This window comes from Peromyscus maniculatus, chromosome 23 (assembly GCF_049852395.1).
Source record: "Peromyscus maniculatus bairdii isolate BWxNUB_F1_BW_parent chromosome 23, HU_Pman_BW_mat_3.1, whole genome shotgun sequence".
Taxonomy (NCBI): domain Eukaryota; kingdom Metazoa; phylum Chordata; class Mammalia; order Rodentia; family Cricetidae; genus Peromyscus; species Peromyscus maniculatus.
In genome coordinates, this window is record NC_134874.1 from 3,970,034 (window position 1) to 3,991,135 (window position 21,102).

A 21,102-nucleotide genomic window follows, 5' to 3' on the forward strand; every position below is an offset into this window, starting at 1 on the left:
CGAGCGCGCCCGCCCTTGGACGTCGTCGCGGCCGACGCGGGTGCCAGCCGGCGACATGGCGGCGGTCGGAGCGGGCCGTCTGCGGCGGGCGGCTTCCGCGCTGCTGCTCCGGAGCCCGCGCCTGCCCGCCCGGGAGCTGTCGGCCCCAGCCCGGCTCTACCACAAGAAGGTATGGGCGGGCGTCGGGGGTGGGGGGGCGCGAACCACCGAGGGGACGGGCGGGCGGGCGTCCCCGGCTCCTCCCCGGCTCGCTTGCCCCCCAGCCTGCAGCTGTTGGCACAGAGAGCGCCCACCCGCCCGCCGAGGACCCCGCGGCGGCCTCAGCCCCGCCACTTCGAGGGTCCCAAGTCTGACAGCCCAGAAGGGGGGGTCCTGGTATGTCCTGCCGGGGGTCAAGGGACAGCGCACACACACAGACACACGCACACACGCAGACACGCACGTTTGAGGCTCAGCTCACCATCCAGCACCAGCGTCCTCACCAACCAGGCCACTGCCCTTGCCAGGTGGCCTTGAGCAAGTCGCTGGCCCCCGCCTGACCCCTGTCCCCCCCAGCTCCGAACGGGTCCTTCGGCCGTCGTCCCCCCCGTGTATGGAGAAACCGCTCACCGTTTTGATGATGCTATTCCAGGAGCTGATGGCCCCCAGGCGAGCCAAGCGCCTAACCAACATAAAACTCTGGTTCTCGGCTGTTTGTGTGTTTTCAGGGAGCAGAAAGTGTCCAGGGGCGGGTAGTGTGTGCCCCCCCGCCTACCTTCTTAGGGCCCCTTGACGTGAGACTCCCTCGGAAAAACAAAAGCCTGCCTGCCACAGGTGGACAAGACATCAAAATTAGATAATGCGTTTCGGGGCCTTAGGGTTTAGACTCAGCATCTGCCGATGAGGGTGCCTCCCGCTAACCAGCCAAAAAAATTCGAGGTTAAGTCATAATGTGCCCCAAACTTTTAATGGCTGTTTGTTCTAATCTTGCTTGGGTGCTTTTGCCAAGGCCTTCAGCCCCCAAACGGAAGGGTGTTTTGTTGACATTAGAAGCTACAGGAACTTGGGCGGGCTGGCAGCCTTGTGGCACCAGGGGGCGCTCCTGCACCAGGGTGGTGGTGTGTTTGTTTACAGCCACCAATGACTCATTCCTCCGACCTCAGCTCATCTCTTAACAGCCACCTTGAAATTTATGAGGAAATCTTCCATTTGGGGCCACTTGTATTGTTGGAATTTTTAAAGGCATAATTCTCTTAGGACGGTGTATTTTGCTTGGTTAAAAACACAAGTGGTGTTTGAGCCCAAATCTCGTCTCATTGTGTAAGTCATTGTGTAAAGCGGGTGATTAATTGTGGTTGAAATCCCTCTGAAGCTAAGATGTAACTGAGTTGTTTGCCAATATCTCCGGCAGTATCTCCAAGGTGAAGGTCGTGGGGAAGGAGCTGAAGAGTCGGGGTCACACATTGTTCTCCCTCCCCCGTTCCGTTCAGGTTGCTGACCCGAGGGAGACGGTACCGCCATGGTGAATGCTATCACTGTCGTTTCAGGTTGTGGACCATTATGAGAATCCTAGGAATGTGGGGTCCCTTGACAAAACATCTAAGAATGTCGGAACCGGATTGGTGGGTGCTCCGGCATGTGGTGACGTCATGAAATTGCAGGTACTGGCTGGATGAAAATCATCACCGTTTGCTCACAGAGTATTTCGTCTGTCTGTCTGTCTGTTCCTGTGAGATGGGATGAATGGCTGTCATGGATGGTGAGGGTAGAGACTTGTCCTGTGAAACACTTGAGTGAAAGGATTTGTGAATGCTACTGACCAAATGAAGACTCCAAAGGAGCTGGCACTCCCCAGCGAGGAAAGGAATGCGCTAACCAAACCTCTCCAGGAGAAGGAAGGGGCAGGGAGACGGTGCGCTGTACCTGAGTAAGTCCTAGCTTTAGCTGCAGTCTCCTCAATGGCCAGTAGGAAGGAGCCACTAACTCCAGTCGGGGTCCGAGAGAAAGGTGTTAATGGAGATGGAGACCTTGATTGCAGGCTCCCCCAGTGCCTACGGAGGCCAGGAGTGGCAGCAGCCGTGAACAGACTTCTACAAATGGGGATTGACATACAGCAGGCTAGGGTGGAAACAGAACCAAAGTGAGGCGAGAGCTTCATTTCCTGCTCCTCTCTGCCAGCTGGGCCTGTGTGGACCCCGAGTTTCACTGTCAGTGGTTGGGCTCTTTGAAACCAAACAGTGATTGATGTCCTAGCATCTCGTGTGGACAGCAAGCCAGGGCTCACTGGGAACAGCCGCTGTGGGCCCAGGAACCCCCTCCCAGCCCCCGTTTCCTTTCCAGATCCAGGTGGATGACAAGGGGAAGATTGTGGACGCCAGATTTAAAACGTTCGGCTGCGGCTCTGCCATCGCCTCCAGCTCCCTAGCCACAGAGTGGGTGAAGGGGAAGACGGTAAGAGAGCTCACAGCTTGTACGGAACTGTCGAGTCCCAGCACTCAGAAGGCAGAGGCAGCAGGAGCTGTGAGTTCTAGGCCAGCCCTGTCTACATAGTGAACCTGTCTCAATAACTATAGAATTAAATCAGAATTCCCTGTGACCCTGGCTCTGGAGCAGGAAGATGAAGATGGTGAGTTCAAAGCCAGCCTGGGCAATGCAGTAAGACCTTGCTTTAAAAAAAAAAAAAAGTGCCTATGATTTCTTGAAGCCATTTTTCTAAGGTTTAATACTGGTCACATTGCTCACATTGGAAGTTGTGGACCATTTTGTTGCTTGAGGCTTTTTGTTAATTACTGGTATTTGGTTACCAGCTAAGTAGAAGAGGATCATCACCAGTCTTTCCAGAAGAGCAGAGCTCAAAAACCACCGTGGCTTTCCCTAATGTTTCTAAGGTCCTTACGGTTTCCTGAGAGTTACTGTGTGACAGTTACTGTTTATTTCCTCCCATCTCCTGCCTCGAGTAGGATTCCAGAAAGCCACACTCACAGAGTGGTGGATGTAGCTTGTGTTGAAAGGGGTTTAGAAACCAGAATCACAAGGGTGAGAGCCAAGTAAGCAGCCGAAGGCGAGCAGTGGTCCAGGTGGTTGGCCCGGAGCTTCTGAAGGGGATCTGGAAAGGGCTGTGACGTCTTTTCTGTCCTTTTCTCTACCTCACACTCCCCAGCAGCTGAGCTGAGACTGCTAAGATCCAGCTGCATCAGAGCCACCCACACTAGCCCGGTGTGCTGGTGCACGGCACACCAGCCTGGAATCCTAGTTCTTGGGAGGAAGAGGCAGGAGAATTGGGGTGGGAAGGTCTTCCTCAGCTATGTAGCAATTTAAAGATGACCTTGCCCTGCATGAGACCCCATTTTAAAGCAGCGTGCTCATCCTTTGCACCCTCACAGGACCCACTTCAGGAAGCTGAGTCTTGGAGGGTATTGCCTACAGAGCGAGCTCTCCAGCAGAGCTGTTTGCTAGCCTCATGCCAGCCACTCCACAGGATTCAGGCCTTCTGGGTGTAGAGCTCCTAGAGGCCAGGGAGGCCCAGGCCTGCTTGTTGGGGAAGAAAATGGCTCAAAGGAAATTGGTTAAGAACTCGCCTTGGGGAAAGGGGAAGTGAAATTGGGCACATGCTCCCAGGACCTGGCATTTAGAGGGCCCTGACCTATGATCAGAAATAGGAAGCCTCGTTCTCTAACCTTGAGGTCGCCTGTCTGAGCGAGACTGGCTTTCTTTGATACACAGGCCATGCCTCACTGCCTCCCATCATCCCTCAGCGCTCTCAGACCCCAGGCATCCTCGGGCAGAGGCTGCTCAAGCAGCCAAGGCAATGCCTGCCTTCAGTGGGCAGGGGGGTCTTGTTGTTGCTTACCCAGCCAGGCAGCACGGATGTGTGTGTCCTGCCCAGACCTCTAGTGCACAGTGGCCGTCCTGCCCAGTAGCTGTTGTGAATCTACTGGCAGCCTATCTGGAGCATGTCCCGGCCTCCCTTTTCACTGCTGACCTCGGCAAGGTAAAGTCACTAAACACCCACTTTCCCCTGCACCTCAGGTGGAGGAAGCCTTGACCATCAAAAACACAGACATCGCCAAGGAGCTCTGCCTTCCACCCGTGAAACTGCACTGCTCCAGTGAGTCTGCCCCGAATGCCAGACAGCTGAGGCGCTTGGTAGTCATAAACTCCCCGTTAGGAGCCCACGCTGTGACCCCAGAGAACATCTGCCGTGGGGACCTTTGGGAGGTTGGAGCCTGTGGTCTCCCAGCCCAGAGCTCTATCTAGGAAGTCAGGCTAAGAGGCCCTGTGCCCTGAAGCCGCACTGAGCACAGACACAGCACAGCTGGCAGCATTGCACCCCAAGATGAGGAAGTGAGCCCCGTCTTTGTTGAGGGTCTGTACTGTTCCCACCACACCACGGCCCGACAGGCTGAGCGAGAGTGTTTGCTCCACCGCCCTGGTGACTGCATTTCCTCAGGTGAGGCCACTGTGCAACACCCACTGACTGCCCCGAGAGAGGCTGTGCGCCTCAGAACCTGCAGTCAGAGCTGATGCCTTCCACCCTCTTAGGTGTCCCCTAAACATGCTGTACGGTGTACTGACCGAGTTAGTTTAGATGCATCAGAGGGCAGACAGGGAATAGCTGGTGCTGGGCTGGCACTCCCACACCATCCTCAGGCTGCCCTCAGGATCAACACCTGAGATCACGCTCTTTCCTCTTGAGCTGACACGGGTTCGTCAGTTCTGGGGGCTCTCAGCTTCTTCCTCCCCTGTAGCCTGACCCTCCGTGTCCACCCTCAGTAAAAGCTTCCCCATGCGGGACTGCAGAAGGAGGTGTGCAGACCACGCCGTCAGAGCTCTTGTGTGTCTCTGCCAGGTGACAGGCACTTTCTGGAAACCCCCCCACTATCCCAGCCAGGAAGGCATGAGCATCCCAGTCTGTGTGTGCCCAGCAAGGACACTCGTGGACCTTCCCATCTCTAGCACCCTCCAGCTTAAAAAGATTCTCTTCCTCAAGACCACCGCCCAGGCCAGGGAGACGGCCCAGGGTAAAGGCTTGTCACAGGCCTGAGTTAGAGCCCCTAAACCCACATGGTGGAGGAGAAAACTCCCTCCCCAAAGTTGTCCTCATCTCCACGTGTGCGTGGCACAGCACCCACTCACATGCATGTACAAGCACATGCATACATACTCTAAATATGTTTTTATAAAAATACATAAGTACACACAGATGTGTGTAGATAAGTGTGTAAAATAGTAACAGCCACCTCTCCACCCTTCCATGCCTTCCAGTGCTGGCGGAAGACGCCATCAAAGCCGCCCTAGCCGACTACAAACTGAAGCAAGAATCCAAGAAGGGAGAGCCAGAGAAGCAGTGAGCCCTGGGGACGCTCTCGCGGGTCACAGCAGCTGCTCCTGCCTCCCGGCACCACATCAAAGAAGCCCCGAGAAACGCACACTAGTCACCATTTGCTTTATGGTTCCAATGCGGGCAAATACACTGTTTGATTATGCCTAATCCTGTGTTCCTTTCAGCTCACTGTGTCCTTAGTGCACTTAATGTCTGTCTGATTTATGTTATGGCCTGGGAGCTGAAATCAGCACCGAAGTCTTAAGCTTTGGTAGCCTTTGGAGAGTGACGGCAGGTTTTACCTAACCCTTTGGGGGGAGATTGCCAGCAGAATGCCTTGTAGCTATTTGATAGAATTTATTACTGTATATTTAACAGATCTGCATATATATTATAATAAAAGAATGTAAGATGATGGTTTTCTCTAGTGAACCTGTCTCTTGAATCCTTCACTCACCCCCCAGTGCTGTCCAAAGCCCCTTGGGGTTCCCCAAGGCCAGGCGCCAGCATGCCAGACGGCAGTAGACACTTGGGTGCTTTTAAAAGGGTAGAGGAGATGTCTGATGCTCTTCACCAAGGGTCCCTGCAGTAATCCCACTGGTCTGTGAAAGTCAGAAGTTAACCCAAGAAGCTGGCTGAGGTGTCGCCTGACCCCTTGGGCCAGGCAGAAGTGCCCCAGGAGATTAAACTGTTGCACTCTAGGCCCAGGCTCCCGCTCATGCGGGCAGACGGTTCTGCCAGCCTTCCAAAGGCCTCCCAGGCTTGGTGTGGGGACCAGGGAGCTATGCCAGAGTGAGAGTTCTCTGCCCGGTGAGCGTGCCCTTTTCGTGTGTCACTGAAGAGTCCATGTACTGCACCAGCCCTCAGGTTGTTCAAAACAGGCATCTCACCGTTCATGATGGCACCCGCCTGTAAACCCAGCACTTGACAGGCTGAGAAGATTAAAAGTTTGAGGGCAGCCTGGGCTACTTAGACCATGTCTCCAAACACACGTCTGACTCAGGCGTGGAAAGCAGCCACTCTTGCCCTGAGCTACCCCGTGGCATAGCCCAGTGAAACGCCATTTTCTAGTGGAGACACTGGAATACTACCGCGGTGAACTTCAAAAGCAAACTGTTCTTCTGATGGCTTTTTTTGTCCAGGCATATGCAGGCTGACTCTTAAATCATCCTTTATTTTAAAATATTCTGGGTTCTGGTGAAGGGCTCAGAACTTCAAAGGCCACTCCCTCCACAGTCTGGGGAGACCACAGGCCAGCAGTGTCCATCAGAATCTCAAATTAGCCCCTGGGTGGGGCCATGTCAAATTGTCCTGCTGGGTGTGTCCCGCTGTGCAGTTCCGTCCCTCCCTCGTGGCAGTGGCAGTTCCCCACCCCTATTTGTGATTTTAAAGTGATCCACTTCTGTCCCAGTTGACAGAATCTGAATTCCACACATCAGAGGTTGCCAGCACAGCCTAACCCTAAGAATGTGAGTGGCTGCAGCCAAAACAGGTCCAGTTTCTAGAACTTGCTATAGGGCCAACCCTCTGCAGGCAGATGGACTTTGGGCCCCATGTACCCCACAGAGCCTAGGAGGGGTTTGTCACAGTCTCCGTGTGGATCTCGGAACCCTGAAGTAGCTCGTCCATGCCGTGTCTGCTATTTGGAGGGTTTGGGTTTTTATTATTTTGTGTTTGCCTCAAGCTCAAAATTCCTCCTGCCTCAGCCTCCCAGGTGTGTGATTACAGGTATCAACCACATGGGTGGGTCGGGCTTTGAAAGACAGGGTGAATCACTGAGGCCTCTTGACATCCCCCACACACACCCTTTTCCTGGCAGCCTCCGAGGGAGCTGCTCTTTAAACACACCACCTGCTGGCCCTGGCTGAGCTGCCCGGAGCCTACACTTCTTGCCCTGTCCATCCTGGCAGATCACTGCGGCTCCAAGGACACCAGAGGCTTCACTGGAACACCCCACAGGAAGCACTAGCCTTCACTTGCCGTGACTGTCACCTAGAGAATCACCATTGCATGGCTGACGCTTCAGCCGCTCTATGCACCAGGCACTGTAACTGGGAGTGCAGTCTAGAGAAATCTGAAGTGCTAGGAATTGAACAAAGAAAAAGTCAAGGCCCTCCAGTCAGGACTCAGCACAGGAAAGACCTTGGCTGTGACTGTAGTTGCCATGAACATTGGCATCATCATCTTACTGCGGCTCATAGTAACTGCTGTTACCATGACAACCATTACACACACACACACACACACACACACACACACACACACACACACACACAAACACACACATACCACTCTTTTATAATAGTATAATCTCAAGGTTTCCAACCTCGGTGTTGTTAGCCTGGAACTACACAGTACTCCAGAGTACTACTCGGTACTTCACAATACTCCAGAGTACTACACCAGAGCACTCCACATATCCTTCTGGTGACATCCACACAGAAGCACATCAGTAACTCCAGTCACACTTGGCTTGAAGGCCAAATTTGCTCCACCACGGTCAGCCTGCCATGGGGCCCAATCCCGCCCCCTCCACCGCCCAGCTGTCATCTTAGTCACCTCCACCCCTGGCCTCCCTTCACGGAAACCTAACTCTCAAGGGTCCCCAAGGGGAGGAGAACCCTCACTACCCTGGAGCGGATGGTGCAGAGCGGCTTCTGGACCCTCCCAGGCCGCCCCATGGCCTCAGACTAATGGGTCTTGGGAAGCTCAAGTGGGGGATGGGCTGGACGGCACTCTGCCCAAGCACAAGCATGCTCTACAGTCCTCCATCCTACAGCCTGTAAGCAGGACCACGGGACTTCAGGAACAACTTTGGAAGAAAATCCAAAGGCCTGGGTTCTGATCCTAACTACACCACGATCTGTCTACAACAGATACACAGGCATATCACTGAGCCTCTTGTCCCTCACTGGGGGATTGGGACAATCCTGGCTCCTAAACTACAAGATTGTTGTGAGGGTAAATTCCCACGTAAAGTGGAAAATTCCACAACACCTGGCATCTAGCAAGCACCAGCGTTAGGTACCACCCCTGCTGTCCCAGCCACCGCCAGCACCGCCAGCACCATCAACACCACCCCAGCTGGTCTCCTCATGCTGGACAGCGGATTGCGTTCCCTCAAAGCCTCCACAGCGACCTTCTCCGGAGAGAGTCTGGTGTGGCAATCAAGGTTAAACAGTCCTGCAAATGTGAGCCTAATCCAGGAGAAACGATGGACTTTAAGAAGGGGTCTCTTTCCACTCCCAGGAAAAGCCAGGTAGGGACAAGGTGGCCATTTACACTCCAGGGAAGAGTCCACATCAGAAACAACCCACGGGAACCTGGATCGTGGGCTTTTCCCACCTCCAGGGCTCTGAGAAAATAAGGCTCAATTGTGAAAGCCACACAATCCGTGGTACTTTGTTACGACAGACCAAATGCTAACAGCTACCACCACTACCATCACACCATTACCATCATCATACATCACACCATCATCACCATCACCATTATCACACCATCACCAGACCATCACCATCATCACACCATCATATCATCACACCATCATCACACCATCATCATACCATCACCACCATCACACCATCACCATCATCATCATACATCACACCATCATCACATCATCACACCATCATCACACCATCATCACATCATCACACCATCATCACACCATCATCACATCATCACACCATCATCACATCATCACACCATCATCACACCATCACACCATCACCACCATCACACCATCATATCATCACCATCATCACACCATCACCATCATCACCATCATCACACCAGCACACCATCACCACCATCACACCATCATCACACCATCATCACACCATCACCATCATCACCATCATCACACCAGCACACCATCACCACCATCACCATCACACCATCACCATCATCACACCATCACCATCATCACACCATCACCATCATCACACCATCACCATCATCACCACCATCACCATCATCACCACCATCACACCATCACCACCATCACACCATCACCCCACCATCACATCATCACACCATCACCATCATCACACCATCACACCATCACCATCATCACACCATCACCAGCATCACCACCATCACACCATCACCCCACCATCACATCATCACACCATCACCATTGTCTTAATCAGGGTTTCTATTGCTGTGATAAACACCATGACCAAAAGCAACTTGGGAAGGAAAGAGATTATTTCAGCTTATACTTCCGGGTCACAGTCCATCGCTGAGGGAAGTCAGGGCAGGATCCTGGAGGCGGGAGCTGAAGCAGAGCCGTGGAGGGTGCTGCCCACTGTGACTTGCTCCGCCTGCTGTCTCTTCCTTTCTCCTGGAATTCACTGTGTGTAGTCGTACTTCTTTGGTGGGACCGCCAGCCCGATATAACAACACGGAGACTGATTATTAATTATGAAAGCTCAGCCTTAGCTCAGGCTTGGTCCTAACTAGTTCTTGTAACACAAATTAACCCGTATTTTTAATCTACGTTCTTTCACGTGGTTCTGTACTGCCCATCCTGCTTCCTCAGCATCTGGCTGGCGACTCTTCCTTTCTTCTCCCCAGAGCTCTCTCTCTGCCTGAAAGTCCCGCCTGTACTCTCCTGTCTAGCTATTGGCCGCTCAGCTTTTTATCACAGCAATACATTTTCACACAGGGTGCAAGAACCCCACAACAACTGTGTAGACCAGGCCGGCTTTGAACTCACAGAGATCTGCCTGCTTCCTGAGCGCTGGGATTAAAGGCGTGCACCAACAACCTGACTGTCAGCCTGCTTTCTAACAGAATCCAGGACCACCAGCCTGGGATGGTGTCACCCACAGTGGGCTGGGCCTCATCAATCACCATTTGGTTTGGTTTGGTTTTTGTTTTTTGAGACAGGGTAGCACACGTAGCCCTGGCTACCCTTGAACTTGCTATATAGCTCAGGCTAGCTTTAAATTCACAGAGACCCCTCTGCCTCTCTGCCTCTGGATCCTGAGTGCTGGGATTAAGGTGTGGGCCACATACCCTACAGGCCAATCTTGTTGTTTTTTGTTTTGTTTTGTTTTTTGAGACAGGGTTTCTCTGTGTAGTTTTGGTGCCTGTCCTGGATCTCGCTCTGTAGACCAGGCTGGCCGCGAACTCACAGAGATCTGCCTGTCTCTGCCTCCAGAGTGCTGGGATCAAAGGCGTGCGCCACCACCGCCCAACAACAGGCCAATCTTATGGAAACATTTTCTCAATTGTGGTTCCTTCTCAGATGATAATAATAACTCTAGCTCATGTCAAGTTGGCAAACAAACAAACAAATAAAAACTAACTCCAACAATCACCATCCCCACCATTGCCATCAACACCACCATCTCATCTCACTGTCGTTATCACCATCTCCATCATTGCTATTATCATCATCATCATCACCACTATCATCACCATCTCACCATAATTATCACCTTCACCATCATCACCACCATCAACACAATCTCACCACCACTACCATCAACGCCACCATCATTACAGACCCCAGAAAGCTGACTCTCCAACGGATGCCACAAGCAAGGTGTTCACTTGAGACTATTCCTGGGCTCCACCCGTACCCATAGAAGTGGGGTACAACTTCAGAATGGGGAAGAGAGGAGAGACAAGCACCAGTCCCCATGACAGGGTGCTGTAGACCCAATGCTCCTCCATGTTGTCCTGCATCAGGACCTCTGCCGCTTCCCACTCTGGCCCCGGAACTCCTTTTCCCAGAGAGAGCTCCAGTTTACACTCGGAGGCGATGATAAGACACCCACGACTCAGCCACTGGAATCCCAGGCATCCTCGAAGCTTGCATCTTGGGCCAGAGGGCTTGGTGTAGCCGCTCGCCCTGCCCAGTGGCGCTTCAGCTCTGGGATCCTGCTCTCTTTCCCACAACAGAAGGGTCCCCAGAGAGTGCTCCCCATCAGGGGAGTTCTCGTCCACTCCAACCCCTAAGGGCTCCAGACAGCCCGGCCCAGCTTCCTTGTATGTCTAGCTTGGGCAGCCCCAGGCTGAGTCTTCTTCCAAGGTCCCGGTCCTCAGGGGAGCCGAGTGGCGGACAGTGCACCAGTGTGGCTATCTTATTTTATTTTATTTTGGATCTAGTTAACCAAGCTAAGGGTACCCAGGGACAGAGCTGTCCCTGCACTGTGTGTGTGAGCCACCAAGGGACTACATTGGCTCAGCTGATTTGGATAACGCCGCTACAGGGGTAGTTTGCGGTACTGCGAGGTCACGTGGAAAGTGCCCAGCACAAAGTATACCACAGGTGCATATTAAATGCTCATTCCTCCGTAGGGGGGTTCCTTACCACACTGCAAGGAGGGAATCAGGAAAGACACATGCACGCCAGCCTTTCACGGAGCAGTTCCGCACGCCCCTCTCTCACAGCTTGCTCCCTACCCTGGGCGGTCTCACCCAGTTCATTCCTACCTCAGGACCTTGGCTCCTGCCGTCCCCAGTTCCGGAACCACCTGGCCTAGAGTTCCCCCAAGCTGCTGTGCCTTCAAATGAGCCTCACCTAAACGCCACCTTCCAGACTGGCTCCCAGTGACCACAGCTAAGGCCACACAGGTCTGGTCACCACACCATCATTAGTCACTCTACGGGTCTCTTGCTTCGAAAGATCACCTCTGAGGCATCACCCTCCATTCACCTTCCTCCAGACCCCGCCCACAGCGAGTGCCCTGGAAAAGCCAGGAGGCAGAGCTTGTCCCTAACTCCTGGGCAACTTTCTCTGCTTCCTTGCAGACGGTGAGGTAACTGGATCCCATGAACCGTATTCCCTTCCAGCTCAAACAAAAAGACTCCACAGACTTGGAAAAGTCCTCATTTTTAGCCAATAACCAGTGCAGGCCAGAGCATGATTCATCCGCCCCTCCTCCCCTCACCCCAACCTCAGAATCATTTCTCCCCTGCTCCAGCCGCGGTGGGGGGGTTGGGGGAACAGAATGCAGGGCATCGAGATCCCCTCCTGACTGTCTGCCACTGGCATTTTTACCCAGCCTCAGGATGTCTCGAGCCCTGTCTGGAACTACTCGGGGGAAGTCGGGTCCCCCTGGGATCGCACCAGCCGGAAACAGCGGCAGAAGTGTGCAGGAGAAAGCGCTGAACCAGCAGGAGTACAGAGGATGCTGCTGTCCCTGGGATGGCTCTGACTACCGGCCCAGCTCCCAGCTCTGCAGGGTCAGCACTTCGGGGAGACACCGGGCAAGACAGCAGCAGGAGGGGGGGCAGGTGCTCAGAAAGCCAGCCCACTCCGCTCGCCCTGGGACATATCCACCCAGCCTCCCCTGGGGAGGGGAAGCTGTATTCCAGCGGAGGCTGGAAAGCATTCGCTCTATAAACTTCAGTGGCTGTCCTGGCTCATCTTATGTCAACTTGACACAAGCTAGAGTCACTGGGAAGGAAGGAACCTCCATTGAGAAAATGTCTCCCCCTTAAGATCCAGCTGTAAGGCATTTTCTTAATTTATGATTGATGGGGGAGGGCCCAGCCCATGGTGGGTGGGGCCATCCCTGGGCTGGTGGTCCTGGGTTCTATAAGAAAGCAGGCTGAGCAAGCCATGAGGAGCAAGCCAGTAAGCAGCACCCCTCCATGGCCTTTGCATCGGCTCCTGCCTCCAGGTCCCTGCCATGTCTGAGTTCCTGTCCTCACGGCTTCTGAGGATGAACTGAGTGAAATAAACCCTTTTCTCCCCAAGTTGCTTATGGCCATGGTGTCTCGTCACAGGAATAGTGACCCTAACTAAGACAGTGGCCACCGATGACACGAAATCTTAGCAATCTAAGGCTGGAAAGGGGTTTCCTTACCTCTGAAAAGGCCACTTGCTAGGAACGACAGCCTACATCTTGTCACTAACAAAACATTAAAGCATTCTCACAAGCAACAGACTCAGAGAGCACACTTAGCCGTCACCACTGTGAAGGCCGTCACGGCCTCGCCTCTGCCTGTCACCAGCCGACTGCACTAACAGTGGGACCCCAGCATCACCGCCTCGCCTCCACCATCATCAGTCTACCACACCGTCACCGGGACCCCTCCTCCGCTATCCTCTCCTGGGCCATCACAGCCACGGCATCACCTCCTCCCCATCCTGGTCACCATCACCTCCTCCTCCCCTACCCTGGTCACCATCACCTCCTCCTCCCCTACCCTGGTCACCATCACCTCCTCCTCCCCTACCCTGGTCACCATCACCTCCTCCTCCCCTACCCTGGTCACCATCAATACCCCCTCCACACACCCCAAGAAGCATGCCCACCATGGTCACCAAAAGCCTAGGGCAGGGAAGTCTGAATCCACCTCAGACAGGTACCACTCTGGTCCCAGTGCCACCCCCATCCTCCCTGCACCCCAGGGGGTGCCCTGCTCCATATCTGAGGTGCTGCCTCGGAAAAAAAAAAAACCTCTGATTTCCTTGTCATGAACTCAACCAAAGCAACCTCACAGAAGGTTCTTACATGCAACCATTTGTGTGAAATGAAGACTGTGTTTCTGTCCCAGCACGAAACAAGGTCTCTCTGAACATCTTCATTCAAGAATCAGTTTCTAGCCAGGTGGTGATGGTGGTGGCACACGCCTTTAATCCCAGCAATCGGGAGGCAGAGGCAGGCGGATCTCTATGAGTTTGAGGCCAGCCTTGTCTACAGAGCGAGATCCAGGACAGGCTCCAAAACTACACAGAGAAACCCTGTCTGGAAAAACAAACAACAAGAAACAAAACAAAAGAGTCAGTTTATACAGTTGGGTTCTTGCCTGGCAAGCATGAAGTCCTGGATTCCATCCCCGGTGTTACATAAAACCAGGTGTGGGGCTGGAGAGATGGCTCAGAGGTTAAGAGCACTGCTTGTACTTCCAAAGGTCCTGAGTTCAATTCCCAGCAACCACATGGTGGCTCACAACCATCTGTAATGAGATCTGGTGCCCTCTTCTGGCTTGCAGGGATATGTGCAGACAGAACACTGTATACATAATAAATAAATAAATCTTTTTTTTAAAAAAAAAAAAACCAGGTGTGTGTGGCACATGCCTGTAACCCCAGCACTCACGGGTGGGAGGAAGGAGGATCAGAAGTGAGGTGTCACCCTTGGCTACACCGAGAGCAGATTGAAAGCAAGGCAAGAAAACAGTCCAGTCCTTGAGCTGGCCCAGGCTGGGGCTACCCTTCTCCACTGTTCCCATCTCCCTGTTCTTGCTTATTCTTTTTCTTTTTCTAATAATTTATTTAAATTTATTTTATGTGCATTGGCGTGAAGGTGTCAGGTCCCCTGGCACTGGAGTCACAGACAGTTGTGAGCTGCCATGCGGGTGCTGGGAGTTGAACTCGGGACCTCTGGAAGAGCAGTCCGGGCTCTTAACTACTGAGCCATCCCTCCTCTTATCTCCCCCTCCCTTGTTCTAAACAACACTAGCACAGCGGTCCTTGTGTGTCCACCCTGGTGTGGGCTCATGGATATTTCCAAAGGCAAGTTCTAGGAAAGACTTTGTGATCCTCCCTCACTGCTCACCGGGTGTCATCATGGGACCTTCCAGGAGGGGTGACGATCCCTCACCAGTCTGCTTTAAGTCAGACTGTGCGAAGAATGAGGCCAAGGCAAGATGTCCTGAGAGTCACAGGAGAAGGGAAAAACCCAGGTTGGCTGCCCCCTCCCCCACCGCCCCCATGCCGGCCCAGGTCTCCAGCACAGCTCTGCATAGGCTGAGCCCTGAGGAAATTAGTCCTTGGGCTCAAGGTGCTCAACCTGAGTTAGACAGCAGGAAGGACTTCCCCGGAGTGCAGGGTTGTTGGATAGTGGAGAGGGTGCAAGAGGAGCTTAGGAACTGGGGGAATCCGAAGATGGGGAGGAAGGGAGCTTGATCCCCCTGTGGTTGACTCCAGAAGGAGCCGATCTCTTTTGAGACCTTATGGTGGGACGGAGTGATTTTGCTTAGGGGAGAAGGGCTTTGGCAGCCCCCAGCCTCACAACAGCATCTCTCGTGGAAATGGGTTCGGGGAGGGCACTTGGGACTCATCCCGGGCTAAAACCCAGCCCAAGCCTCAATCCTCCCCTAAGTCAGAAATGCAGCTGAGGCCCAGAAAGGGCAAGTAACTTGATCCAGGTGGCACAGCCCAGCAAGGGGCAGAGGCCAGTCCTTCCTCCCGGGGGTCCTGGCACAGGGTCAGGACCCGCCCCTGGACCCCACTTCCATCACAGGCCTGTCTCTGGAAAACATCAGGGTGGGGCGCTGGGCTCCGGAGCCCGGGACTCTCAGCATCCACCCACATGCTGCACACAGGGCCCAAGGGGCAGGGCTCGGCCACCCGGGGTCGGCAACTCGGCAAGTTCCCTTCCACAAGAGGAAGGTCAGCAGGTCATGGGTGCCCATGCAAGGTGCTAAGCCACCAGGGCTCTGCCGCATGGGTGCCCCCAGAGATTAGCGGCCCGCAGGCAGCTGCACTGTACAAGCAGACAGGAAGGGCCTGGCAAGAGGCCGGCTACGGTCAGCGCCTTTGCAGACTCCCCGGCAAAGCCACTGGGGATGCAAAACCAGCAGTGGAGAGGTTGCCACAGACTGCCTGGGGCCTGAGGAAATCTGAGCCTTGGGTTCCTTCCCCCAAAGCACTCACCCATTCACCACCCACCCACTCATCCACCCATCCATCCATCCATCCACCCACCCACTCATCCACCCACCCATCCATCCATCCACCCACCCACTCATCCATCCATCCATCCATTCATCCATTCATCCATCCACCCACCCACTCATCCATCCACCCATCCATCCATCCACCCACCCACTCATCCACCCACCCATCCATCCATCCACCCACCCACTCATCCATCCATCCATCCATTCATCCATTCATCCATCCACCCACCCACTCATCCATCCACCCATCCATCCATCCACCCATCCATCCATCCACCCATCCATCCATCCATCCATCCACCCATCCATCCACCCATCCATCCACCCATCCATCCATCCATTCACCACCCACCCATCCACCCACCCATCCATTCACCACTCACTCACCCATCCACCCACCACCCATCCATCCATCCACCCATCCACCCATCTACCCATCCATCCACCCACCCATCCATCCACCTATCCACCCATCCATCTATCCATCCACTCACTCACTCACAGCACTGTAGTAAGTGCAGGGAACTGACTATAGAGCTCAGCCATCCAGGAGTTCAAAGCTTGGCTCAGACACTTTCTGGCTGTGTGACTTTGGGCAAGTCACTTGACCGCTCAGAACTTCCAGGTCTTTCCTCAGCGTAAGATGAATGACCCCAGTGCCTCTCTCAGCTCTGTGAGAGCCCAGTGCAGGAGAAAGTGCTTTGTTTCAGGGCTCACATCCATTATCCCAGCACTCGGGAGGCTGAGGCAGGAGGATCTAGAGTTTGAGGCCACCCTGAGCTGCACCCTGTCTCAAGACAAACACAAGCAAGTGTTGATGGCCATTCCCAGCGCACAGTGGTGCCCGAGAAGGGGTGGAAATTCTAAAGTGGGATTTAAGCTCTGAGGGAAGACAGAGCTGTGGCTTTGGGGGACTGAGCCCTTCACAACACAGCTTGGCCAGGAACAGATTCGAGGAATAGCCAATACCTAGCGTCCCCACCCACTCCCGACTCCTCAGTTATGGGCCTGCCTTAGAAAGGAGCGTCATACTCCTTTCTCAGCACTTATTAAGCACCTACTGTATACCCAGCTCTGCCTAGCGGGGTTGGGAGGAGTCATGTGGGCTCAGGGTCCCACAGCGCCCTCTTCAGAGCCTCCGCCAGTGAGAGCAGTAAAGACACAAAAAAATATTCGCGAAGTTTCCTCCCTGAGCCTCCCAGCCAGGCAGAGCCTGTGGACTCTCAGGCTTGGGGTCCAGAGACTCCATGTTGTGGGCAAGAGCTGCTCAAAGTCGGGGTGTGGATTAAATGCTAGGATTTAATCCGTGTCTCTGGGGGCCTAGGGCAGATGCCTCACACCCTCCCTGAGCTGTGCCTGGAAGCTGTCCCCACTAAGACCTCTATAGAAGGTAGAAACACACCCCGGGTGCCCTGACCATTAACCCCAGGGTCCTCCAATCCCCCTATAAACAGCCTGGCACCTGGCCCAGTGAGGCAAAGCCTCCCCCAGCCACGCTGCCAGCCACGTCTCCAGCTGCTGACCCAGACGACATTCAAGCCCTGGCCACGGTCACCTCGTCCCCAAGGGGAGACGAGGAACAGTTGAGATGTGACCCTTGACCTCACTGGACACCCTACACGCTCCCAAGGATGGGGGGGTGCTCAGAGATCTAGTCTCTCGTCCCTCATACACAGGGGCTTGGGGCTTCCCTGGTGACAATCTTAGCTCTGACAGCTCAGTCCTCAGGACCCTTTGGCTGCTCAAGAAAGTGCTGCTGTGGGAGTCTAATTGACTGAAGGAGTTCCTGAGCTCACGCTGCAGAGCCAAGAAACTCACCTCCAAGAAGACAGGCCTCCTCCCCTCCCCTCCCCTCCCCTCCCCTCCCCTCCCCTCCCCTCCCCTCCCCTCCCCTCCCCTCCCCTCCCTCCTCCCCTCCCCTCCCTCCTCCCCTCCCCCTCCCACCCCTCCCTTCGCAGTCCAGCAGCCACAGGGGGCCTGGTCCCAGAAAGAACTCAGTTCCCACCAATACCATCACTTTGGCTCCTATTCCAGAGGGCTTAAGTGACTTAAAGACACACAACTAGGAGACAGAGCTGAGATCCCAGCCCTGGGTTCCTGTCACTGTGCCACACACCCTGTCCCTCATGCCCATGAGCCCCGCGTCACGCTGGGGGTGGAGGGGGCCTGGCAGCAGAAGATCCCGTGTCCCCCTAGATCAGCCCTGTGTCCCCCTCCAGCTCCCTTGATTGAACCCAGCTCCTCAAGCCCGAGGGAGAAGCCCCCGGGGGTCCTTTCAGGGAAGGACAGACGTCACAGACATCTCTGGCACCGGTGTTCCTGGAAAGGCGGTTTACAAGCTTGGCTATTTTTCACTCCGCAGCTGCTGCCATAAACTGCCCCCCCAACCCCCACCCACCCAGGGGGAACAGCTGTAAAGGGTCTCCAGGGCCCAGAGCCGGCGCCAAGTCCCCCCTACCCCTTGCTATTTCTGAGCAGCCAGAGAAATCCTGAAATTAAACCTCCTGAGCGAGAGGCGAATCCCTGTGCCTCTCTGACGGAGGCTCATCCTTTCTCCAGAGCAGAAGAAGCCGGCGCAAGGTCGGCCCAGCTCCAAACTGGGCCTCGTGTGGAAAGAGCAGGGGCTGGAGAGACCGCTCGGCAGCTGAGAGCAATGCTTGCTCTTCCAGAGGATCTTGGTTCGATTCCCAGCTCCCACATGGCAGCTCCCAACCGTCTACCACTCCAGGTCTCAAGGATCTGATGCTCTCTTCTCTCTTCTAACCTCCACCCACACCAGTCACCCACGCCATATCCACACGAGCATGCAAACTACCCCCACACACACAAGAGAATAAAGGGCTACTCTAGATCAGGGTCTCCAACCTGATCTACCCCCCAAACAGCCACAGAGGGACCCCAAGTGAGCCTTTTAAAATGAACTTATTAGCTAGAGATGATGGCACACACCTTTAATCCCAGCATTTGGAAGGCAAAGGCTTGTGGATTTCTGTGAGTCTGAGTCTAGCCTGGTCTACCTATTGAATTCTAGGGCAGCCAATGCTACATAACACAACCCTGCCTCAAAGAGAGAGAGAGGGAGGGAGGGAGGGAAGGAGGGAGGGAGGGAGGAAGGAAGGAAGGAAGGAAACAAGAAAGAAAGAAAATAGGTATTATTTATTCATTTTATGCGTCTGTGGCTGAGATTATGTGCACAGGAGCCTCGTAGGCCAGAAGAGAACATTGGATGTCCTGGAATTGGAGTTGCAGATGTGAGCCAGCAGGTGGGTTCTGGGAGTCGAACCCAGGCCTGTCAGCACCCTTAACCACTGAGCCATCGCTCTAGCCCTCCTGGTTCTTTCTTACGGTCAGGTCGCTGTGACAGAATGTCCAGCAAACACAGCCTGAGGAAGGCTTTACCGTGGCTCACAGTGTGAGAGGATGTGGTCCCTCATAGCCTGGACCGCACGGTAGCGGCAGTGAGGTAGCTCACACCACTCTGTCAGGAAGCGGAGAGATGAATGCTGGTCCTCAGCTGCCTTTCTCACTCTAAGGCCCGGCCCGCAGGATGTGCTGTCTTCAGGGTGGATCTTACTCAGTTGGACGCCTCTGGAATCTCCTCTGGAAACACCCTCACCGAGGGGCCCACAGGTGTGTCTCCTAGGTGACTCCAAATCCTGTGGGCAATAGTGAGGACCAGCCACAGTTCTGACACCCACTAAACTAGAGGCTCCCTGAAGTCATGTCCGCCCCATGTTCAAAGCTCTGTGTGGCCATGTGATCTTGGACTGGATCTCTCTGAGTCTCCATTTTCCTTTTCCTTCCAGATCCTAGGGACGGGTTTTGCTGTGCAATAGCATAATTACACCACGTTACTCTCTGCACTGGAGGGTGGTGCCGTAAAGAGAGTCCAGGAAGCACACTGCCTGCACCATCACCAAAGCCACGCTTACACTTGGGATATGCAAATACGTTAACATGAGCTTTTAGTGGTTTATCACTTTTGACAGCTTCATACTTGTGCATAGTGATCTTCACCCCTCCTCACCCCTCCTCACCCCTCCTCACCCCACCACCTCTGGCAGACAGGGTTTCTCTGTGTAGCCCTGGCTGTCCTGGCTCTCACTCTGTAGACCACACTGGGCTTGAACTCACAGAGATACGCCACAACCCATAGAACCATAGAGGCTATATATATAGCATGGAGGTCCCTAGGACTACTGTGGCTTATAATAAATTTCGGTTTTACTCGATTATTGGAAAAAAAAAAAAAAGCCAAATGAATGGAAACACATGAACTATGAACCAAAGGCTGAGGGGCCCCCAGCTGGATCAGGCCCTCTGAATAGGTGAGACAGTTGATTGGCTTGATCAGTTTGGGAGGCAACTAGGCAGTGGGACCAAGTCCTGTGCTCATTGCATGAGTTGGCTGTTTGAAACCTGAAGCTTATGCAGGGACACTTGGCTCAGTCTGGGAGGAAGGGACTGGACCTGCCTGGACTGAGTCTACCAGGTTGATCGCAGTCCTCGGGGGAGGACTTGTCCTGGAGGAGGTGGGAATGGGGGGTAGGGTGGGGATAAGGGGAGGGGGGAGAATAGGGGAACCCGTGGCTTATGTGTAGAACTGAATGGTATTGTAAAATAAAATTTAAAAAAAAAAAAGGTTTTCTTTTGGGCCACCAATCAGCTCCCAAATAACAACATGGAGACTTATTAATTATGAAAGCTCGATCTTATCTTATGCTTGTCCCACTGGTTCTTATAACTTAGTTTAACCTGTTTCTCTTCATCTATGTTTTTCCTCGGGGCTTTTTACCTTTTCTTTAATTCTGTATGTCCTACTCTGTGTCTGTTGGTTGGCAGTTGCCTGGCTAACCCTGGGCATCTCCCTCATTCTCTCTTCTCCAGCCTAGATTCCTCCTCCTCCTCCTTATTCTCTCTGCCCGCCAGCCCTGCCTATCCCTCTCCTGCCTAGCTATCAGCGGTTCGGCTTTTTATTAGACCAATCAGGTGCATTAGGCAGGGAAAGCAATACATCTTTACATCCTTAAACAAATGCAGCCTAAACAAATGTAACACACCTTCACACAGTTAAACAAATGTAACACATCTTTACATAGTTAACACATCTTTGCCTAGTTAAACAAACGCAACAGAAACCAATGCAA

The 21,102-nt window shown here is 53.8% G+C and overlaps 1 protein-coding gene and 1 long non-coding RNA gene across 2 annotated transcripts in view; both read left to right on the top strand.

The window, feature by feature from the left end:
- The window catches only part of LOC143270619 (uncharacterized), a 155,378-nt gene that overhangs the window by 84,002 nt on the left and 50,274 nt on the right, over positions 1 to 21,102 (top strand). The window lies entirely within an intron of this gene.
- Positions 12 to 5,734, top strand: Iscu (iron-sulfur cluster assembly enzyme). The gene is made up of 5 exons (XM_076560538.1): positions 12 to 169; positions 1,527 to 1,640; positions 2,320 to 2,430; positions 4,009 to 4,087; positions 5,245 to 5,734. Exons 1-5 carry the CDS (start codon positions 56 to 58, stop codon positions 5,328 to 5,330), a joined length of 504 nt encoding a protein of 167 aa, XP_076416653.1. The 5' UTR covers positions 12 to 55; the 3' UTR covers positions 5,331 to 5,734.

Excerpts from the sequence above, each read along its gene's own strand:
- Iscu (XM_076560538.1), top strand. The coding sequence starts at position 56 with ATGGCGGCGGTCGGAGCGGGCCGTCTGCGGCGGGCGGCTTCCGCGCTG. Across the intron at positions 2,431-4,008 it reads AGTGGGTGAAGGGGAAGACG|GTGGAGGAAGCCTTGACCAT; the intron begins GTAAGAGAGCTC and ends CCTGCACCTCAG. Across the intron at positions 4,088-5,244 it reads CGTGAAACTGCACTGCTCCA|TGCTGGCGGAAGACGCCATC; the intron begins GTGAGTCTGCCC and ends CATGCCTTCCAG.